Source organism: Lepidochelys kempii, chromosome 1 (genome assembly GCF_965140265.1).
Source record: "Lepidochelys kempii isolate rLepKem1 chromosome 1, rLepKem1.hap2, whole genome shotgun sequence".
NCBI classification, from domain to species: domain Eukaryota; kingdom Metazoa; phylum Chordata; order Testudines; family Cheloniidae; genus Lepidochelys; species Lepidochelys kempii.
Window position 1 is genome coordinate 258,761,844 of NC_133256.1, and position 17,396 is coordinate 258,779,239.

The 17,396-nt window shown below is 44.2% G+C and overlaps 1 protein-coding gene across 14 annotated transcripts in view; it reads left to right on the forward strand.

Moving 5' to 3' along the window:
• Window positions 1–17,396, forward strand: part of TNRC6B (trinucleotide repeat containing adaptor 6B) — a 212,340-nt gene that overhangs the window by 121,361 nt on the left and 73,583 nt on the right. For 8 of the 14 annotated variants that reach the window (XM_073326897.1, XM_073326911.1, XM_073326926.1 and 5 more), the window contains exon 2: window positions 14,377–14,923. The exons of the other annotated variants lie outside the window; for them this stretch is intronic. In XM_073326897.1, coding sequence (XP_073182998.1) covers window positions 14,586–14,923 — 338 coding nt within the window. In that variant the 5' untranslated portion in view covers window positions 14,377–14,585. The remainder of the gene's footprint in view (window positions 1–14,376; window positions 14,924–17,396) is intronic. 14 annotated transcript variants of the gene reach the window in all.

The following is a 17,396-nucleotide window of genomic DNA, read 5'->3' on the forward strand; positions in this document are numbered from 1 at the left end:
ATGTCTTCTTTTGGGTGCCTTTTTACTGTTAGTGTCACAAATGACATCTTTTTTTCAGAAAAATATCTGCCTCCAGCACAAGGCTCAGAAAAGCCAATAATAATAAAAATCTTGAATAAACTATTAAATGGATTTTTAGGAAGTTTTTAATTACAATTAGCATTTCTGTGCCTAGTGCTAGAGGCAGCCATCTTGCTGAAAAGCTGTCATTTGTAACACTGACTGTCAGATTATGTGTACATTTGGAGAAGAGAGAATGATGCTCTGTTTCTAGAATTATATGTTTCCAGCATTTCAGTGGGCTGCTTTCTCTAACTGAAATGCTGCAAATATAGTTCTATGCTGAAAAGTGACTCTAACTATACGACATGCTGGTCAGTGTTTGCCTCTATTTCTCCATATTGAAATGTGTTCAGTTTACAGGTAAAAAGATTTTCTGACTGGTACACCTGCAAAGTCAACATGGACCTTGAGCAGGGTTGGGCAAACTTTTTGGCCTGAGGGCCACATTGGGGTGCAAAACTGTATGGAGGGCTGGGTAGGGAAGGCTGTGCCTCCCCAAACAGCCTGCCCCCTGACCGCCCCTTCCGGGACCCCCTGCCCCATATCCAACCCCCCAACCCCTTTACCATACTGCTCAGAGCAGCATGTCTGGCCGCTGTGCTGCCCAGTCGGAGCCAGACACGCTGTCCTGCATGAGCAGGCAGCCCAGAGCGCTGCCCGCATGGTGGAGTTGTTGTAGGGGAGGGAGGAAAGTGGGGGAGGGGCTAGGGGCTAGCTTCCCAGTCCAGGAGCTCAGGGGCCAGGCAGGATGATCCTGCGGGCCATAGTTTGCCCACCTCTGACCTTGAGACTCCTGTACGGTCCTTTCCTTCGCAGACCTCATTACCAATAATAAAGGTTTGGTAGTTCAGATTAGACACTTGGTGATGCCTTCAACAGGTGAAGTGCATAGTTTGATGAACAGAAAGCAATAGAATCCACTTCCTTCCCTCTTAGTTCTGATGGCTCTGCAAGGCTGCCAGAAGTAAAAACAGAACTAAAATCTGCAGCTATGACTTTACATACATACAGAGAGCAGTTCTGCTATGTAGCAAATGCATTTTATCTTGGTTACTTTTTAGAGTTGTACTACACTCAGTATTCTGGGCTATTGACTCTCTTTTTTTTTTTTTTGAATTTCAGTGGTCTCTGGTGAGTGTGTATATATAGTTATAACTGAGTAATGTCTGTAGCAGGTTGGCTGTGGATATGAAGGCGTGTGGAAGGCATAGAAGCTCTGACTGCTTGAGTGGTGATGGGTGAATGTTTGTCTGTACCGTTTTGGAAAATAAGCTTGTATTTTGGTCTCACTCCTTTTCTTCCTTTTGGATGCAGATATCAAGTTCTGCCAGGAGAAGGATTTAGCAACTGATGAGTTGCTAGTTTAATTAGTCTGAAAATGGAGCATGTGATTGAACACGTTAAGAGATGCATCACTTTCACCTTGGAGACCTAGATTCGTATTTGGATCATGTCTCAACCTATTATTGTTTACCAGCATCACAGTGCTACCAAATAACTTGGCATGAATGTCAGTTTCTTCTAAGGAGAATTCTTGGACAAGAATAGCAGGAATTTTGCAGGTCAAGTTTGACTACGTTGGCAGAACTGTGTTCTGTATGCTACAGAAGCTACAACTTCCATTGTGTCTGCCAGAGAGCACTGACTAAAGCTAGACGGACAATCTCATGTTGCTGAAGTTTGCCAAACTTTTAAAATTGTGTGTTAATAAAAGGTAGTACTGCTTACACCAAAATATTTACGTATTGGCTCTGTACCTAGTTCTGATGCAGTGTTCCTCAGTTGCAGGAGCAGTGGACTTGGAGTTGGGACATGGTCAGTTCCTTGCTTTTCTGATTGACTTGTCCTGTGACCTTGAACAGGTCGTTTATTCTCCGCTTGGGTTTACTCAGCTACAGAATTATGTTTTTAATACTTAATTACTTCACAGGGGTGTTGCAATGTTTAATTAATGTTTGTAAAGCTCTTTGGCATCCTGTGATGAAAGAAACTATGTAAGTGTTAAGGTATTCGTAGTGTTTTATTAGAGCAAATGACAGGAGAAGTCAGGAGAATACGGGGTTCTAATTCAGAGAGAAATTGACTCACTCTGTAACCTTGGGCAGATCATTCAGTCACATAGCAAGCCTCTGTTTGCAGTGTATTTCTTCTGGGAAAGCTCAGATCAGATGCAGCACTTGGTGATAAATGAGTTAGTTCTTACTCGGCTGGAAAACTGCAAAAAAGACAAGTTTTTCAGTATATATTCTTGTGTATCTAAGCTGAGGTTTCCTGCAGAAATCTAAAAAAGGAGGGTTGCTAGGGCATCTATTAAAATGTTTTTCAGGAAATTCTAAAATGACTGACTGCAAAAACTTGCACTGTACTGAAACATATTTGTGGTTTGGGCCTAATCTGAATTTTGTGTTTAACGAAAGTTGAATGAGAGAAAATTTTGTATATATGCACTGACATTATAAAAACATAACTTGAGTGCTAAACATGTATAGTTAGAGGCTTTAATGAATAATATAATTCACTTGCTTTCTATCTTTTTAGTGACCATTTATGGTATTTAATAAAAAAAAAAAAAAAAAAAGTAAAATCCCAGACACTACAGTTCAAATTCAGGTGTTATACTTTTGGTTATGACCATGAGTTTTAAGGTTGGAGAGTTAATCTAGCTTCTGTGGAGTTAGGTCTGACTCCGAATGCCATTTCCTATTTTTTAAAACGTAGTGTGAGAATATTTTGAGTGTACTTCAGGGAAAAGAAATTTTTATATTGTAAAGCACTTTTTCTAGTTTTTAGGAACCTTCTGGCTACATACTTGGTCAGCTTCAAAAATGGCAATTCTTATACTGTTACTTGACTCAGGGCTTTCCGTCTTCAAAATCCTTTATAAACTTCACAGGTTATTTTCTCCTGAAAATGTAGACTGGTAATAATTGTGACCTCTTAAGGCTGTAAGTGATCTAAAATAAACAATAATACATTGTCCTTTTCATAGCTCGCTGTCTCATACCGGTTGTCTGAGCATGAAGTCACCTTTGCTCCTCAAGACTACTTTTTCTTCCATAATCTGGCTCCTGTGGTATAACCTGTTACAACCAGAACATTGACAGCAGCCGCTTATGGGACTGGATTTCTGCTCCGTGCCTTTTGACAGAAAAGCCAAGCTGAGTCTATTCTTCCTTTAACTTCTCTGAAGCTGAAGGATCACTGACTTCTCCTTAGAATGGATTACAGTGAAATATCCTAAACAATCTAAGAACAAAAAGCACTTCAAAAAAAAATTAGAATGTAGAAAAATACCAAATTAAAAACTAAACAGAATAAATCATATATGGTCTAATTCTATGTAAAGTTTAGCTAGACAAAGATATGTTCTTGTAGTTACAATGAGAAATGTCATATGAAATTAGATCAGGGTTCCATCTAGTCCAGTAGTCTTGTCTGTTAGTGGTCAGTATCCTTTGCTTCTGAGGAAAGTGCAATAAATCATGTGTTGGAATAAACTAGCCGTAAGGGGAGTTTCTTCCTAATCTCCATCAGTTAGTGGTGGGTTTATGGATTAAAGTATGAGGGTTTATAGCTCTTCTGAATTTTTGTCCTACCTAATGTAATGTTGGATGTTTCCATTATTCATATAAATAAGTGCCTAAACCTTTTTTTAAAAAATCCGTTGTCAATTCAGAGAAGAAAAGAATATTGCATTCTGGTTTGCACTAGGTCTTTTCTTGACTCTCTCTCAACTTTCAGCTCTCATAAGTCCCAGAATTTATCTTCCTTTTCCTCTTCCCTTGATCTCAATTTCTAGCAACCCGACACTCTTTTGTTATCTGTGGCGATGTGCCTATCCCTGTCCGTGTGGGTGTTCTTCCAACCCCAACTTCCTCATTATATCTTCCTGGACCCAAGGATTCTGAGCTATTGGTTTTAATGGCTTCCAGTTACACTTTCAGGCTAGTCTGCTGTTATGTTTTTTTGTGTCCCTGCACGATGCTAATAGGTCATTATCAGGGCTAGGTACCTTCCATCCCAGTACCAGTGAGCTATACAGCAATATAACAAAATTCTGAGGTATTGAACATCACAAAATGCCTTACTATTTCTCTTTCAGCACGAGCTTCCTCTGAAGCTATCCAATCTATCAAATGGTCATTGCCCACCTCTTAACCTCTTTTTAACCCATCTTCTCCTCCATCTCCTTTTCCTTCTCCTGCTCTGGGACAGCTATCTTTCAAAGTTGCATATCGGATGATAGGTAAATTGTAGCCCATTTTAGCCTCCTAGAGGAAACTTCTGTGAATTCCTGAGGCTTTTTTACAAATCTAAATGTTCTTTGGGCAGCAGTGTGCAGCCAGTAGCGTAACTGTTAGAAGTTTCAGAATGGCTTGGCTAAACCTATCACAGTCTAACAGCTACAAAAGTAATCCTGATGGGAAAAATTGTGTAAACCAATTTTATTTCCAGGATGGATGAAAATAAATTTAAAAAATTGTTTAAAAGTCAAAGTTTAAAATTAGAATTAACCATTTATCTTTCCTAAATTAGGGGAGAGAGAGCCCAGTGAGTTTGATATACTGGATCATGTATTTGGTATATGCATTATCTATGCCACTATCATCACAGTAAGATTGCTTATGCTTGGTGCTAAGTTATGTCATGACTGTGCACATTCTTGGTGCGTTCAGTTTGGCAAAAAAGATTTTGTGAACTCAGAGTATGTTTTACAGTTGACTGATTAAACAGAAAAAAGGCACAATTAGGGTGAGAGGATTAAAAAAATATTTTTAATTTGATGGCCTAAATTTTCTGCAGCATGATATATTCATCTGCCACCCAGTTTTTATTTATTGCTTGAAATAGGAACACTAGCTTTCTTACTTTTTCTGCTCTTTGTTGATTTCTTCCAAATGAAGAGCATATTCTCTCTTCCTCTGGAAAAGAGGTTACTGCAGTCAAAAATTTGCTTACTACTTCATCAGCCTATATCTTTGATTATTGTTCGGTGACATCTGCTAGTTCGTTAGTTTAGATCTCATTTTAACTTCAGCTACAAACGTAGTTTTGGTATAGATTGACTCCAGCAATAATTTTTGTTCTTCGAGTATGGATCCCGTTCTAGGGTGTGCATGCATGTAAGATTGGATTATTTTTAATAGTGTCTTTCTGGGCCATGCATATGTCTTATGCCTAAGGCTGCAATTTAGTCATGGACGTCACTGAAGTCATGGAATCTGTGACTTCCAAAGACCTCCGTGACTTCAGCCAGCACCGGCTGGGAGCTGCAGGGTCCCCTGCCGCCTGTGTAGGCAGGTAGCTGTGGAGGCAGTGGGAACCCCCCACAGCTCCCGGCCACTGCAGGCAGCAGGCAAAGCCCTGCAGCTCTCCGCTGCGGTAGGAGACAGGCCTCCCCCCACCCTGAGTTCTTGCCTGCCACAGGCAGCAGGGGGACCCCCAGAGTTCTTCGCTGCTGGGGGCAGCAGTGGGGACCCCTAGAGATGGGAGCCACCATAGGAGGGGGACCCTGGAGCTCCCAGCCCAGGGCAGATGCCCAGGGTCCCCATTTTGTCATGGATATTTTTAGTAAAAGTCAGGGACAGGTCATGGGCCTTTGTGAATTTTTCATTATTGCCCGTGACCTGTCCCTGACTTCTACTAAAAATATCCGTGACAAAACCTTAGCCTTACTTATCCCTCCTCTTGTTCCTGTACAAAGGCATAAGGGGCGAGGCGGCCACAACTCTCCCTCGGTTAAATCTCTTACTGCCCATGATAGTGAGATGGAACCTACCTGGTGTCCAACCTGCTAGATTTTAGCTTTGGTTAAACGACTTAAAATCTTGTGAGACTCCTCAGAACTACCTTCATTCTTTGATTTTAATCACTGCAGTCTGTTCTAGTACTTATTGAGCCAAAAGTTGCTGAATGGACCCCCTGTACAACCCTCCCTGTAGGAGGATTGAGAAGTGGTCAACTCAAAACCCGCAGGCTTTAAGCCTGGGCCATTCTATGATGGAATAATTTTGCTGAAAGAGAGGGCGCTGGATGCCTATTCTGCTTGGGAGAGTTCCACATTCCAGACAGGTGAGGCAGAAGTTGAGAGGTATGAGACTAAAGCTCCATTTTCTGGAGCAGTCTAGGACAGTAGCATTAGATCCACAAAAATCAAGTTCAAAGACCCCTCTAATGGTCTAGCCTGCATCTTCTAGCACTGTATCCAGGAGGTAAATGACACAGCATAGAAGCCATATTGGCCCTGGTACTTCCCCTACCGTTGAAGCCATCAACAGTCCCAGTGTTGAAACTGACACCTCAGACATCAAAGCAAGAGTTGAAAGGAGCCACTCCAATCATTGGTTCAGGAGTTCAGTGTCCACTCGTAGAGATGCAGAAAAACACAGAGATATGTCACCCAAGTCCCTCATGGCATCAAAGATGCATGGAAAGGAGCAGACTGCAGCACAGCAGACCCCACTAGTACTAGGCCAGGTACCAGAAGTATTCCTATTGATGTCGACTCTGGCACCAGCAGGACAGTCTTGAAGCACACTGGAGCCACTCCTGGCAGAGTCGCAAACCAGCACTGACGTAATCCTTGGCATGGAAAACATCTTACCAACAGGCAACGCATTACAAAGGAGGTGTACTTCTTGCCATCCTCAGTACACACCTTTTCATTGGCGTCCAGCATGGACCTACTCCATTGAAGACTTCAAGCATTAGAGCTGAGAGAACCAAGGATGTATCCAGACCTTGACCAGTGGCCTGTTGGGATTAACACTGGTTCAGTGCTGACCATCTGTACATGTATGGAGTGCCACAGTGGCCCTACTAGGATTATTGGGGCCCACTTTCCCAGGCCTCTAGGAGTCGGTGCCCTCATTCACAGAAGAAGAGGTCTCCCTCTGTTGTGTCTTCACTGGCAAGATCTTCGTCACCAAAATACAGAGGGGTGAGATTCAGAAACTGAATGATCACTCTCACTGCCTAAGGACCTCTTCTTATCTTCCCTGGACAAGGCGGTTGCATTGACACCAGCACTAGGTGATTTCAAGGCTTTTCAGGAGCTCGTGGTATGGATTTCGGACACCTTGGACATTGAGACTTCAGTCATCTCTGAAAAATCCCACAAGCTGTTTGACATTTTGTTGGCTGCTGGTCCTGTTGGGATTGCCTAGATCTGGCAAGGGCTAGCCACAAGGTTACTATAACACCAATGGTGAAACATGTTGAAATGGTATCAGAGACCCTCATGGTTAGAATACTCTTGCACCTATCCTAACCTTGGTTCCCTAGTCATGTTAGCCATCAGAAGTCAAAATCTACCAAGACCAGGATCCCAAATGTAGAAAAAAGATTTGGAAAAAAGATGCTTTCTTTGGTTTCACACCACTTAAGTGGCCAACTGCCAGGTATTGCTGGCCAACTGCATCCTAACGGGGAACATGGTAATGCCCTTTGTGGCAAACCTCCCTCATGAAAGCAGAGAGGAACCTGAAAGACCTCATAAAGGAAGGCTGACTAGTGGCCATGATGTGCTTGCAGGCAGCAATACACACCACAGTCTGATCTATGGCCACGGAGGTGACAGTGCAGAAAGTCTGGTGGCTCCAACCTTCAGTCATCCCTCATGGGGTACCAGCCACATGTGAGGACGTGCTCTCTGACGGCTTGGAACTGTTCAGCAGATGGACCGATAGCACCCTACACTCACTGAAGGATTCCAAGGAGACATCATGCTCCTTGGGAATTTATATTCATCTGCCCTATCAAAGGCATACCACCCTCAACCATGCTCCAGCAGAGACAGGGTGCCTCACCTTACCACAGACAAACAATTACTATGCCAGGAAATGTCTGAGGTGCAACAGGGAGTGACAGCCTTCCTTGATCTGTTGTGATGACTCATCAGCAGAATTGATGAGGTGGTCATGAGCTGCATGAGAATGAGTCCGTGGATCTCAATGTTCAGAAGCCACCTCACCCCATTCCATCAGGCCTGGTCTGCTGTAACATCAGATTATTGGAGTTGTTGGAGATTATTGCCCAAGGCTACCCCATCCAATTGCACTCACTACTTCCTACCCCCACCACCATTCCTCTTCAAGGACCCTTCTCACAAGAGCCTATTACTAACAAAAGTAGTCTCATTGGTTTTAATAGGAGCCGTAGAGCAGGTTCTCCAGGAATATTAGGGAAGAAGCTTCTTTTTCTTCTATTTCCTCATTCTGAAAATAAAAGGGGAGATCTTCATCCTATCTTAGGCCTGAGTAGACTCAACAAATACATATGCAGTCTCAGGTTCAGAATGGTAACGCTTGACTCAGTCATTCTATCACTCCAAGCTCAAGACTTGTTTGTAGTGCTTAGCTTGCAGGATGTGTACTTCCCATATAGCTATCCATCCAGCCCACAGGAAGTACCTAATGTCCAGAGTGGAGCCAAACCATTACTGATACAGAGTTCTGCCCTTCAGACTCTTCATGACACTGAGAAGTTTTCACCAATTGTCTGGGCATAATAATGGCACACCTAAGGAATTCACAGGGATTCCATAGGGAATCCAAATTTGGTGATACCTGAACTAGTAGCTGATCAGAGGCACCTCTTGGGAGGAGACTGGAACAGGCTTAGATTGTATCCTCTCTCTGTTCCCCTACTTGGAACTACTGCTGAACTATGAGAAGTCGTTCCTTGCATCAACAGTGATGATAGAGTTCACAGGATCTCTGCTCAACTTCAGTTGGCTAAAGCTTTCCTGACAGTGGACGCTTTGCAGTCACTTCAATTGGTAGTACATGACCTAAAGACAACACCAACAGTGACACTGTGTACATGTTTGGAGCTCCTTTTTGCAAGTTCTCGAGTTGTTAGATCTCTTTTTCAACCAGTTTCAACTTGTCTGATTATATAAAGCCTAGTGGTTTTAAAATAAGCTATTCGCTTCTTCTCAAAAAGCAACTTACTAGAGTTTGACTCCATTTCTCTGTGGTCTGAGTCATTCTAAAAGTTACATTAAAAAACTACATCAAAAGAATGTTAAGGTTGCAAAATCAAGCATCTTAAAGCTAAGAAAAACCAGAATTATGATTGCGTGTGCAACTTTAATTTGATCTTCATGTGCATTTGCGTTATAGTAGACTTTGATAGACTTCAATTACATGATCATCTACTATTTTTTCCCCACAGAAGTCCGCCTTCCTTGCTTACCTAATCCCAGTCCACCCTGCATCCAAGGTCCTTGTCCAAGTTTCCCCCTGCTGAGTCCCAATCTTGACTCAAATGCGGAGGGGAAGAACATTGAGAGCAAATGAAGAAAGAATCTCCTTTCGCTGTTCTAGTGCCCAGCATCACAGTGGCCCTGGCTGCCAGGAGGAGCAATTGCAAGGAAAGTCCTGCCCAGCCTTGTAGCTCTGGTTTATGGAGCATCCGTGATGCCAGAAAAATTAAGAAAATATAGCTGCCAAACCCTAACAAGCTATTACTGAGCATGTCCAAACAGATATTTTTTTTTTAAGAGCTTGTAACAGGGCCAAACTTGGGCAGTTTTTCACATGAATGACAAAAAAACACATCCCTGGTCCCAGGGTGAACCCCCAACCCTCCATTGCCAAATTTAAATTCCCTGCTCCTAAGGCATGGAAGTACTACAGCTTCTCAATTAAATGGTTGTGGTGATTTTTTTTTAACATGAGCAAAACAACATTTTTTCCTTAACTTTCAGAAATGGCTGGATCATTTTTGTTCAAAATTTGGGGGGTGGGGGGGAGAACCACCCAAATCAGCTTGAGGCAGATACTCAGCATGGAAAATTTCAGTCTGAATTGTTTGCCAAACTTCATTATTCAGTGGAACGTATTGAGCAACCTTAACTAATAAGTGGTGCTATGAGCTCTGTCTATAACAGATGAGTAAGGCTATGATCTAGTCACGGGTATTTTTAGTAAAAGTCATGGACACGTTACGGGCAATAACCAAAAAGTCATGGCCAGTGACCTGTCCATGACTTTTACTAAAAATGCCCTTAACTATATCTTACCTGCTATGGTGGAGCGTGTGTGTATGTGTGCGCGTGCACACTCCAGCGGACGCTGTTGCTTCTGGAGGTGGGGAGAGGCCTGGGACCTTGCCTCTGCTGTTCCGGGGGGGGCGGGGCATAGTTGCAGCTGCAGAAGTCACGGATTCCGTGACTTTCCGGAACTTCTGTGACTTCTGTGACCTCCATGAAAGATTGGCGGCCTTACAGATGAGTAACAAGTTTGTGGGTATGGAACAAGGCAAAGATGTATTTTTCAACTAGTAAAATTCTAACACATTCTGGTTTTAGTGGTTTAATGCAATTAAAATAGTAATATAGCTTAGTCATATTTTGATAAATTAAATGTTATTGTGGCACCTTGAAGCCCTGTAAATGCACAATTTTACCATAATGTATTAATCTGAATAAATATGCAAAGCTATTTAGTCTCTTTTGAGTAAGATATATTTTGGTTTTCATAGCAACAAGTTAGTGTAATGTTTTATTTTGCAAAGCAACTAAAAATAGATTCAGATTAGCTGTAGTAAAACCTGTATAATGAACCTTTAGTATGCAGCCATCTTAAGAGAGCACCCCAAAATATCCCAAACATATTGAGTACTGAGCCATTCCACATTTGTATAAGGCTGTTTCATTAACCAGCATACTTTTGTTTGACCCTTGAGTAGCCTATCACGAAAACGTTCATTGTATTTAAATAGCTTATGGTGATATATTTTCTGCAAAACATGTTAGGTGTTCAGATTTCTGGACTTGATTCCTGTTATTTTAGGTCTTTGCAACTCTTAAATATATTTTGTTTTGGGTAAGAATGATAAGATACCACTTATGTTCTATGAGGCAGGGAATTTTTTTTTTTTTGGTCTCACCTAGCACAGTAGGGCCTCGATGCCGCGGATGCTATAGTAATATAATATAAATAATTATAATAGTTCTGTCTGAAGGAATGTCTAACATCATTTCAAACCAGATTATTTAACTAGTGGTGGTACTACCTAATAACTTTTACAGACCAGTTTTTAACTGGATTTTCTGCTCAGAATAATATTTACAGTAGCACGTCAGTTACTGATTGGCAGGCATTTGGTTTAATAAAACTACATTACTCTCCGCTAGTGAACTTTTCTAATTGAATATCCTACTTTTGATTATGATATGCATAATAATTGGCCTGAGTGCTGTGTGATGATCACCCCAAATAATATATCTCATCCCAAAATTCCTGAGTTCAGCAGTAGCATTGTTTTATATGAAGATTTTTGTTGTCCTACATCGGGCATTTAAAATATACAGTAACAAGTTTGTCATCTAAGGTAGTAGCCAGCATTACTTTCGCTACTGTGAGGTTTTACAGTATGCTTTTTAACTGCTGTCCAGAGATGATATTTAGAACATACATACCTTGATCTGTAGTTATCAGAGTGCTTCACAAAAGTTATAAGTATTATTGCCACTTTTACAGTTGGGAAATCTGAGTCATAGCAAGGTTGTAACTTCCTAAAGTCACAAGTGAGTCATTGGCAGAGCTGCGAACAGAATTTAGTACTTGACTCAGTCTAATGCCTGACTCTCACTTTCTCCCTCCCTTTAACTACAAAAATACTTGTTCATTCTACTTGTCTGTTTCATGTTAAAATGCTTGTAGGATTCTTGAATCAGAAATCTGGAAGGGTAGCATATATGGTAGGAAAAGTTTCACTTCTTTTGTGTATTCTGAGAACCTAACCAGTTAGAAATCCCCAAAAATCCTCGGTAAGGATGGGGCCTGTGAAACCGTTTTTCTGTTAAGTTTCCAGCTAATAGCTTTTCTACTGGTATGTGGACCTCCTGGGATTGTAAATGTCCTAAACCCTTCTAGTTTTATAACCCTTTAGTACAAAACCATGCTGGCAAATACTTGTGCGTGCTTTACTTGCAGGTTAATAAGAGATCTTTTAACTGACATCTGGCATTTTTCCCAGATAGCCTGCATTCATTTCAAGCCCCATGTTGTGTGGCAAAGTAGGATTCCCAAAGTACTTCTGTTTGCACAATGAAATAGGTAAAACGTTTCTTTTGGATAGCATAGCGGAGAGAAGTCTCATAAGCTGCAAAATTTCTCCTAAGGACAGAAATTGAATTTTAATTTCATAAACGTTAATTTGGAAAACAGAAGAACCCAGAAAACCACGTATTCTCTTAAGTCATGTCTGTATTACAAAAATTGGTTGATGGTGGTATCAATGATGGGTGCAGCTGAACTGGTTCACCTCTTCTCAAAAATGAATAACTTTCATAATAGACAAAAAGAAAAGGAGTACTTGTGGCACCTTAGAGATTAACAAATTTATTTGAGCATAAGCTTTCGTGAGCTACAGCTCACTTCATCTTTTTGCAGATACAGATTAACATGGCTGCTACTCTGAAACCTTTCATAATACAGTATATACAAGTGAAGCTTCAGTCTATTCATAGATTGGATTCCACTGTGATAATCTTTTTGTTACAGAGCAGTTATCACCTCCCATATAGGTGTTAAGCTCTGTATTCCTGGAGGCTTATCACCTTTCATTCTTTTTCTGCTTTTGGTTGAGCAGTGGAGAGAGGGAGTTGACAAGTTGCCACTGATCTTTGGGAAGTGGTGTAAGGCAGAATCCCTAGCTCTTGGGCCCTGTCTGCACTGGCAGGTTTGTGCTCAATAAAACAACTTTCTGCGCTGTAACTCCCAAACTTTACACACTGCCAAGCCACTTAGTGCACAGAAACTGCGCAGTTGTAGTGCTTTAATAAAAAAAAAAAAAACCCAACGAGAGGCGTACAGCTTTCTGCGCCGGGGCTACAGCGCTGTGGTGGTAGGGTAGACATCATGGTTGATTACAGCGCTGCAGTGGTCCTCCGGGAGTGTTGCACAATGCCTGTTCTCACCTCTCTGGTCGTTGGTTTGAACTCTACTGCCCTGCCCTCAGGTGACCAACAGTCAGCCCCACCCCTTAAATTCCTTGGGAATTTTGAAAGTCCCCTTCCTGTTTGCTTGGTGATGCTTGCATTGGTCTCAGTGCATCTTTCCAGGTGGCCATGCCTGCTCCACACATCAGGCGATGCCCTGCTTGGAGCAGTGCCAAGCTGCTGGACCTTATCAGCATTTGGGGAGAGGAGGCTGTCCAGTCCCAGCTGTGCTTCAGCCATAGGAATGATGATACCTACTGATGGATTTCACGATGCATGACAGAAGGGGGACATTACCGGGACACATTGCAGTGCAGGGTCAAAGTGAAGGAGCTGCAGAACGCCTACCACAAGACATGGGAGGCAAACAGCTGCTCTGGTGCTGTGCCCACGAGTTGCCGGTTCTACAAGGAGCTGGATGCAATACTCGGTGGTGACCCCACTTCCATTGCGAAGACCACTGTGGATACTTTGGTGGCTCGCATGCCAGTCAAGAGTGGACCAAGCCCAGGATGAGGAAATCTTGGATGAGGATGTGGTGGGGGAGGGGGACCCAGAGGCAGAGGATGACTTAGAGGTCAGAGATGTATGCAGCCCAGAGCTCTTTTCTACCCTGGAGGAGGCTAGCCAGTCACAATAGTTGGATCTTGGCGAAGTGCAAACGGGAGAGGAGGCCCCTGGTAAGTGGATCTGATTTTGGGAATCTCTGAAGTGATTTGTCGGAATCAGGAGGGTTGCAGAAAGCAATGCTTGACTCCCACTGCATGCCTAGTCTGAGCGGTGGAACAGGCTGTTGATTGACTCCTTCACTTCACAGGGATCTTACCTCCGAGATCTCTAGGAAACTCTCATGGAGATACTGGGCAATCCGCTGCCGCAGGTTCCTCGGCAGAGCTGCTTAGTTTCTTGGCCCATTAACAGTAACTTTTCCATGCACTGTGCTGTCGTGGGGTGGGGTGGGGGGCATTGCCGCACACAGGCGAGCCACATAGGGTCCAGGGCGGAAGCCACAGGCTTGGAGAAGACCCTCACTTGATTTCCTGCTCACCCTTAGCAGCGAGATATCTTCCATTATCCTGAGGAAAGTCTAGGGACAGGAATGATTATCAGGCCCTCGCTACAGTGCTGGCTCTCCCCAAGAGCCATGTGCCAAGTGTACTGCAGGGACCGGGAACGTTGATTTACCCTGCCCCTGCAGCTACTCACCATTTTGGGGGTCTTGTGGCACATGTGTGCTTGCCTGGGGTTAGCCAGTTAATGACAGGTGTGTGAGTATTGGCTGTGTTTTAAAGCACTGAGTCAGTATTTTCTGTGTTGCAAACAATACTGCTGCTGTAAAATGTTGCGTTTAAACTTCACAGATGACCTTGGGAGCGCAGCCTCCCTCTTTATCAGTGGCTGAACAGCTGCGCAGAATTAGAAAGCGGCCAAGAAGAACTAAGGAGGACTTTCTGTGTGATGTTATGATACATTCCATCGCTGAGAAAGTGGAACTGAAGGAGTGGTGGGACAGCGAGGAGAAGAGACTGAAGAGGACTGAAAAGAGAACGTGGCACACCAGAATGAAGCCATGGAGCATCTCTTAAATGTTATGGAGCGCCAAGCAGACACGCTGCAGGCGATACTAGCTCTTCAAATAGAGCAGCTCCACGCCCTCTCTCCCCTGCAGCTGCTGTCACAAAACTGTTCCCATGTGCCCCTCAGACACCACCAACACACTCTTATCAACCTCCTGGCTCCAGTCTATACCTGCAACATTCCATTCCTCCCCCCTCACAGTCCAGCACTGCAGACTCCCACTACCCACTCCACTCAACACCCATCCCTCTGCAGTTTGGCCCTGCTGAAATACAGTATCCACTGCATTGTACTCCAAAGGAGAATGTTGGATATGATCCCTGGACATACGTAAGTCTTTAGCTGTCCCGGGACCCCTCCTCCTCCTGGGACCTTCCCTTCCCCCATCCCCCTCACTGCTGATGCGTTTTTTTTTTGTTTGACTCTCTCCTCCGGTTGTTTTTTAATAAAAGAATTGTGTTGGTTTGAAAGCAATCTTTATTCTATTAATTGACAGCAAAAAGAGCCCTGCAAAACAACATACAATTATTTTAAACCCACATACTGCATCATCCTAGCATTACAAGCACTGCACTCCCAAGCATATCAACATTAATGGCTTTCAGCTTCAAATTGCTGCCTCAAGGCATCCCTGATCTTTGTGGCCCTGTGCTGTGCCCCTCTAAAAGCCCTGGTCTCCGGCTGTTCGAACTCAGCCTACAGGTGCTGAGCCTTTGCGATCCAGCCCTGAGTGAAGATTTCACCCTTCCTTTCACAAATATAATGGCGCATACAGCATGCATCTCTAGCCATAGGAATATTGTCATCGTCCAGGTCCAGCTACTCATAGAGGCAGCGCCAGCGGGCTTTTAAATGGCCAAAAGCACACTCAACAGTCATTCTCTACTCGCTCAGCCTGTTGTTGAACCGCTCCTTGCTGCTATCAAGTTGCCCTGCGTATGGCTTCATAAGCCACAGTATCAAGGGGTTGACGGGGTCTCCCAGGATCACAGTGGGCATTTCGACTTCCCCTATGGTGATCTTCTGGTTCAGGAAGAAAGTCCCTGCTTGCAGCTTCCTGAATAGGCCAGTGTTCTGAAAGATGTGTGCTTCTTGCACATTTCTGGACCAGCCTGCATTAGTGTCTCTGAAACAACCATGGTGATCCACACGTGCCAGGAGAACCATTGAGAAATACCCCTTGTGATTAATGTACTCAGTGGCTAGGTGGTCTGGTGCCAGAATTGGAATATGCGTGTCATCTATCGCACCTCCACAGTTAGGGAAGCCCATTTGTGTAAAGCCATCTACAATGTCACGCACATTGCCCAGAGTCATGGTCTTTTGGAGCCGGATGCAATTAATGGCCTTGCACACTTCTGTCAACACAAGTCCAACAGTAGACTTTCCCGCTCCAAAAAGATTAGCAACCGATTGGTAGCAGTCTGGAGTAACCAGCTTCCACAGTGCAATTGCCATGCGCTTCTCCAGTGGCAAGGCAGCTCTCATTCTTGTGCCGTAGGGCTGGGGCAAGCTCATCACACAGTCCCATGAATGTTGTTTTCTTCATCCGAAGATTCTGTAGCCCCTGCTCATCATCCCAGACGTGCATGTCGATGTGATCCCACCATTCGGTGCTTGTTTCCCCAGCCCAAAAGTGGCGTTCCACCGTGGTCAGCATCTCCTTGAATGCCACGAGCAATCTCGTGTCGTAGCTACTGCGCGTGGTAAAATCAATGTTGCACTCCTCTTGCCTTTTTAGTTTAAGGAATAACTCCACTGCCACTTGTGACCTGTTGGTCAGAGCGAGCAGCATACTGGTCAACAGTTCGGGATCCATTCCTGTAGCTCAAAGAGGCAGGGCGCGCAATACATAAACTGTTGAGAGATGGTGCCAAATGTGGACAGAAGCACAAGGATCGCTGGGATGCGAAGCAGTGCATCATGGGTCATTGAGACAGGACCCAGGATGCCCCGTGACACCCCCCCCCCCGCCTTCCCACAGCTCTTAGCGGCAGAAGAGGAAGAGATGCTCTGTGGGATAGCTGCCCAGAGTGCACCGCTCCGAATACCGCTGCAAGTGCTGCAAGTGTGAACATGCTATTGCGCAGGCAGCTGACAATGTGAACACACAACAGCAGTTTCCCTTCAGTGCTCTGAGCAGCGCTGTAACTCTGCCAGTGTAGACATGCCCTCAGTCTCAATTTAGTAGAGTCCCTCTTAACAGGGCCAGCCTTATGGTGAGGTGGGCGACGTGGGCAACTGCCCAGGGTGCTGTGATCAGGGGTCACCATCCATGGTCAAGAGGCAAGGAACGGGCTAGGTCTGGGGTTTGAGGCCATGGAAGGAGGCTTGGGGCAGTGGGGGAGACGGCGGGGCCTGGGGGCAATGGGGTGGGTGGGGAGTCTGGGGAGGCAGCAGGGCCCAGGGGGTATGAGTGAGGAATTCTTGGGAAGTAATGGGGGCTAGGGGGGATTTGTGGAGGTCGGGGAGGCAGTGGGGCCTAGGGGCAATGGCGGGGGAGGCAGTTGGGCCAGGGGGCCAAAGTACAAGTTCACCCAGGGCACCGTTTTCCCTAAGGCCAGCCCTGCTGCTTAAAGTGAAAATTCAGCCTTCCAAAGGCTCATTCCCAATTGCTACTGCAGGGCTGAAGAGAAGACTTTACCCAGAGTATGGTGGAAGAGAGAGAGGGGGATCTTTTGCCAGGTAGACCCTCTCCTATTACCGTGGAATTCTGTTTATAATAAGGTAGTTGTTTTTTTGTGATGGGTTTTTTTTTGAAGGGAAGAGACAGTTTGTGGTTTACAAAGAGTGATCTTAACCC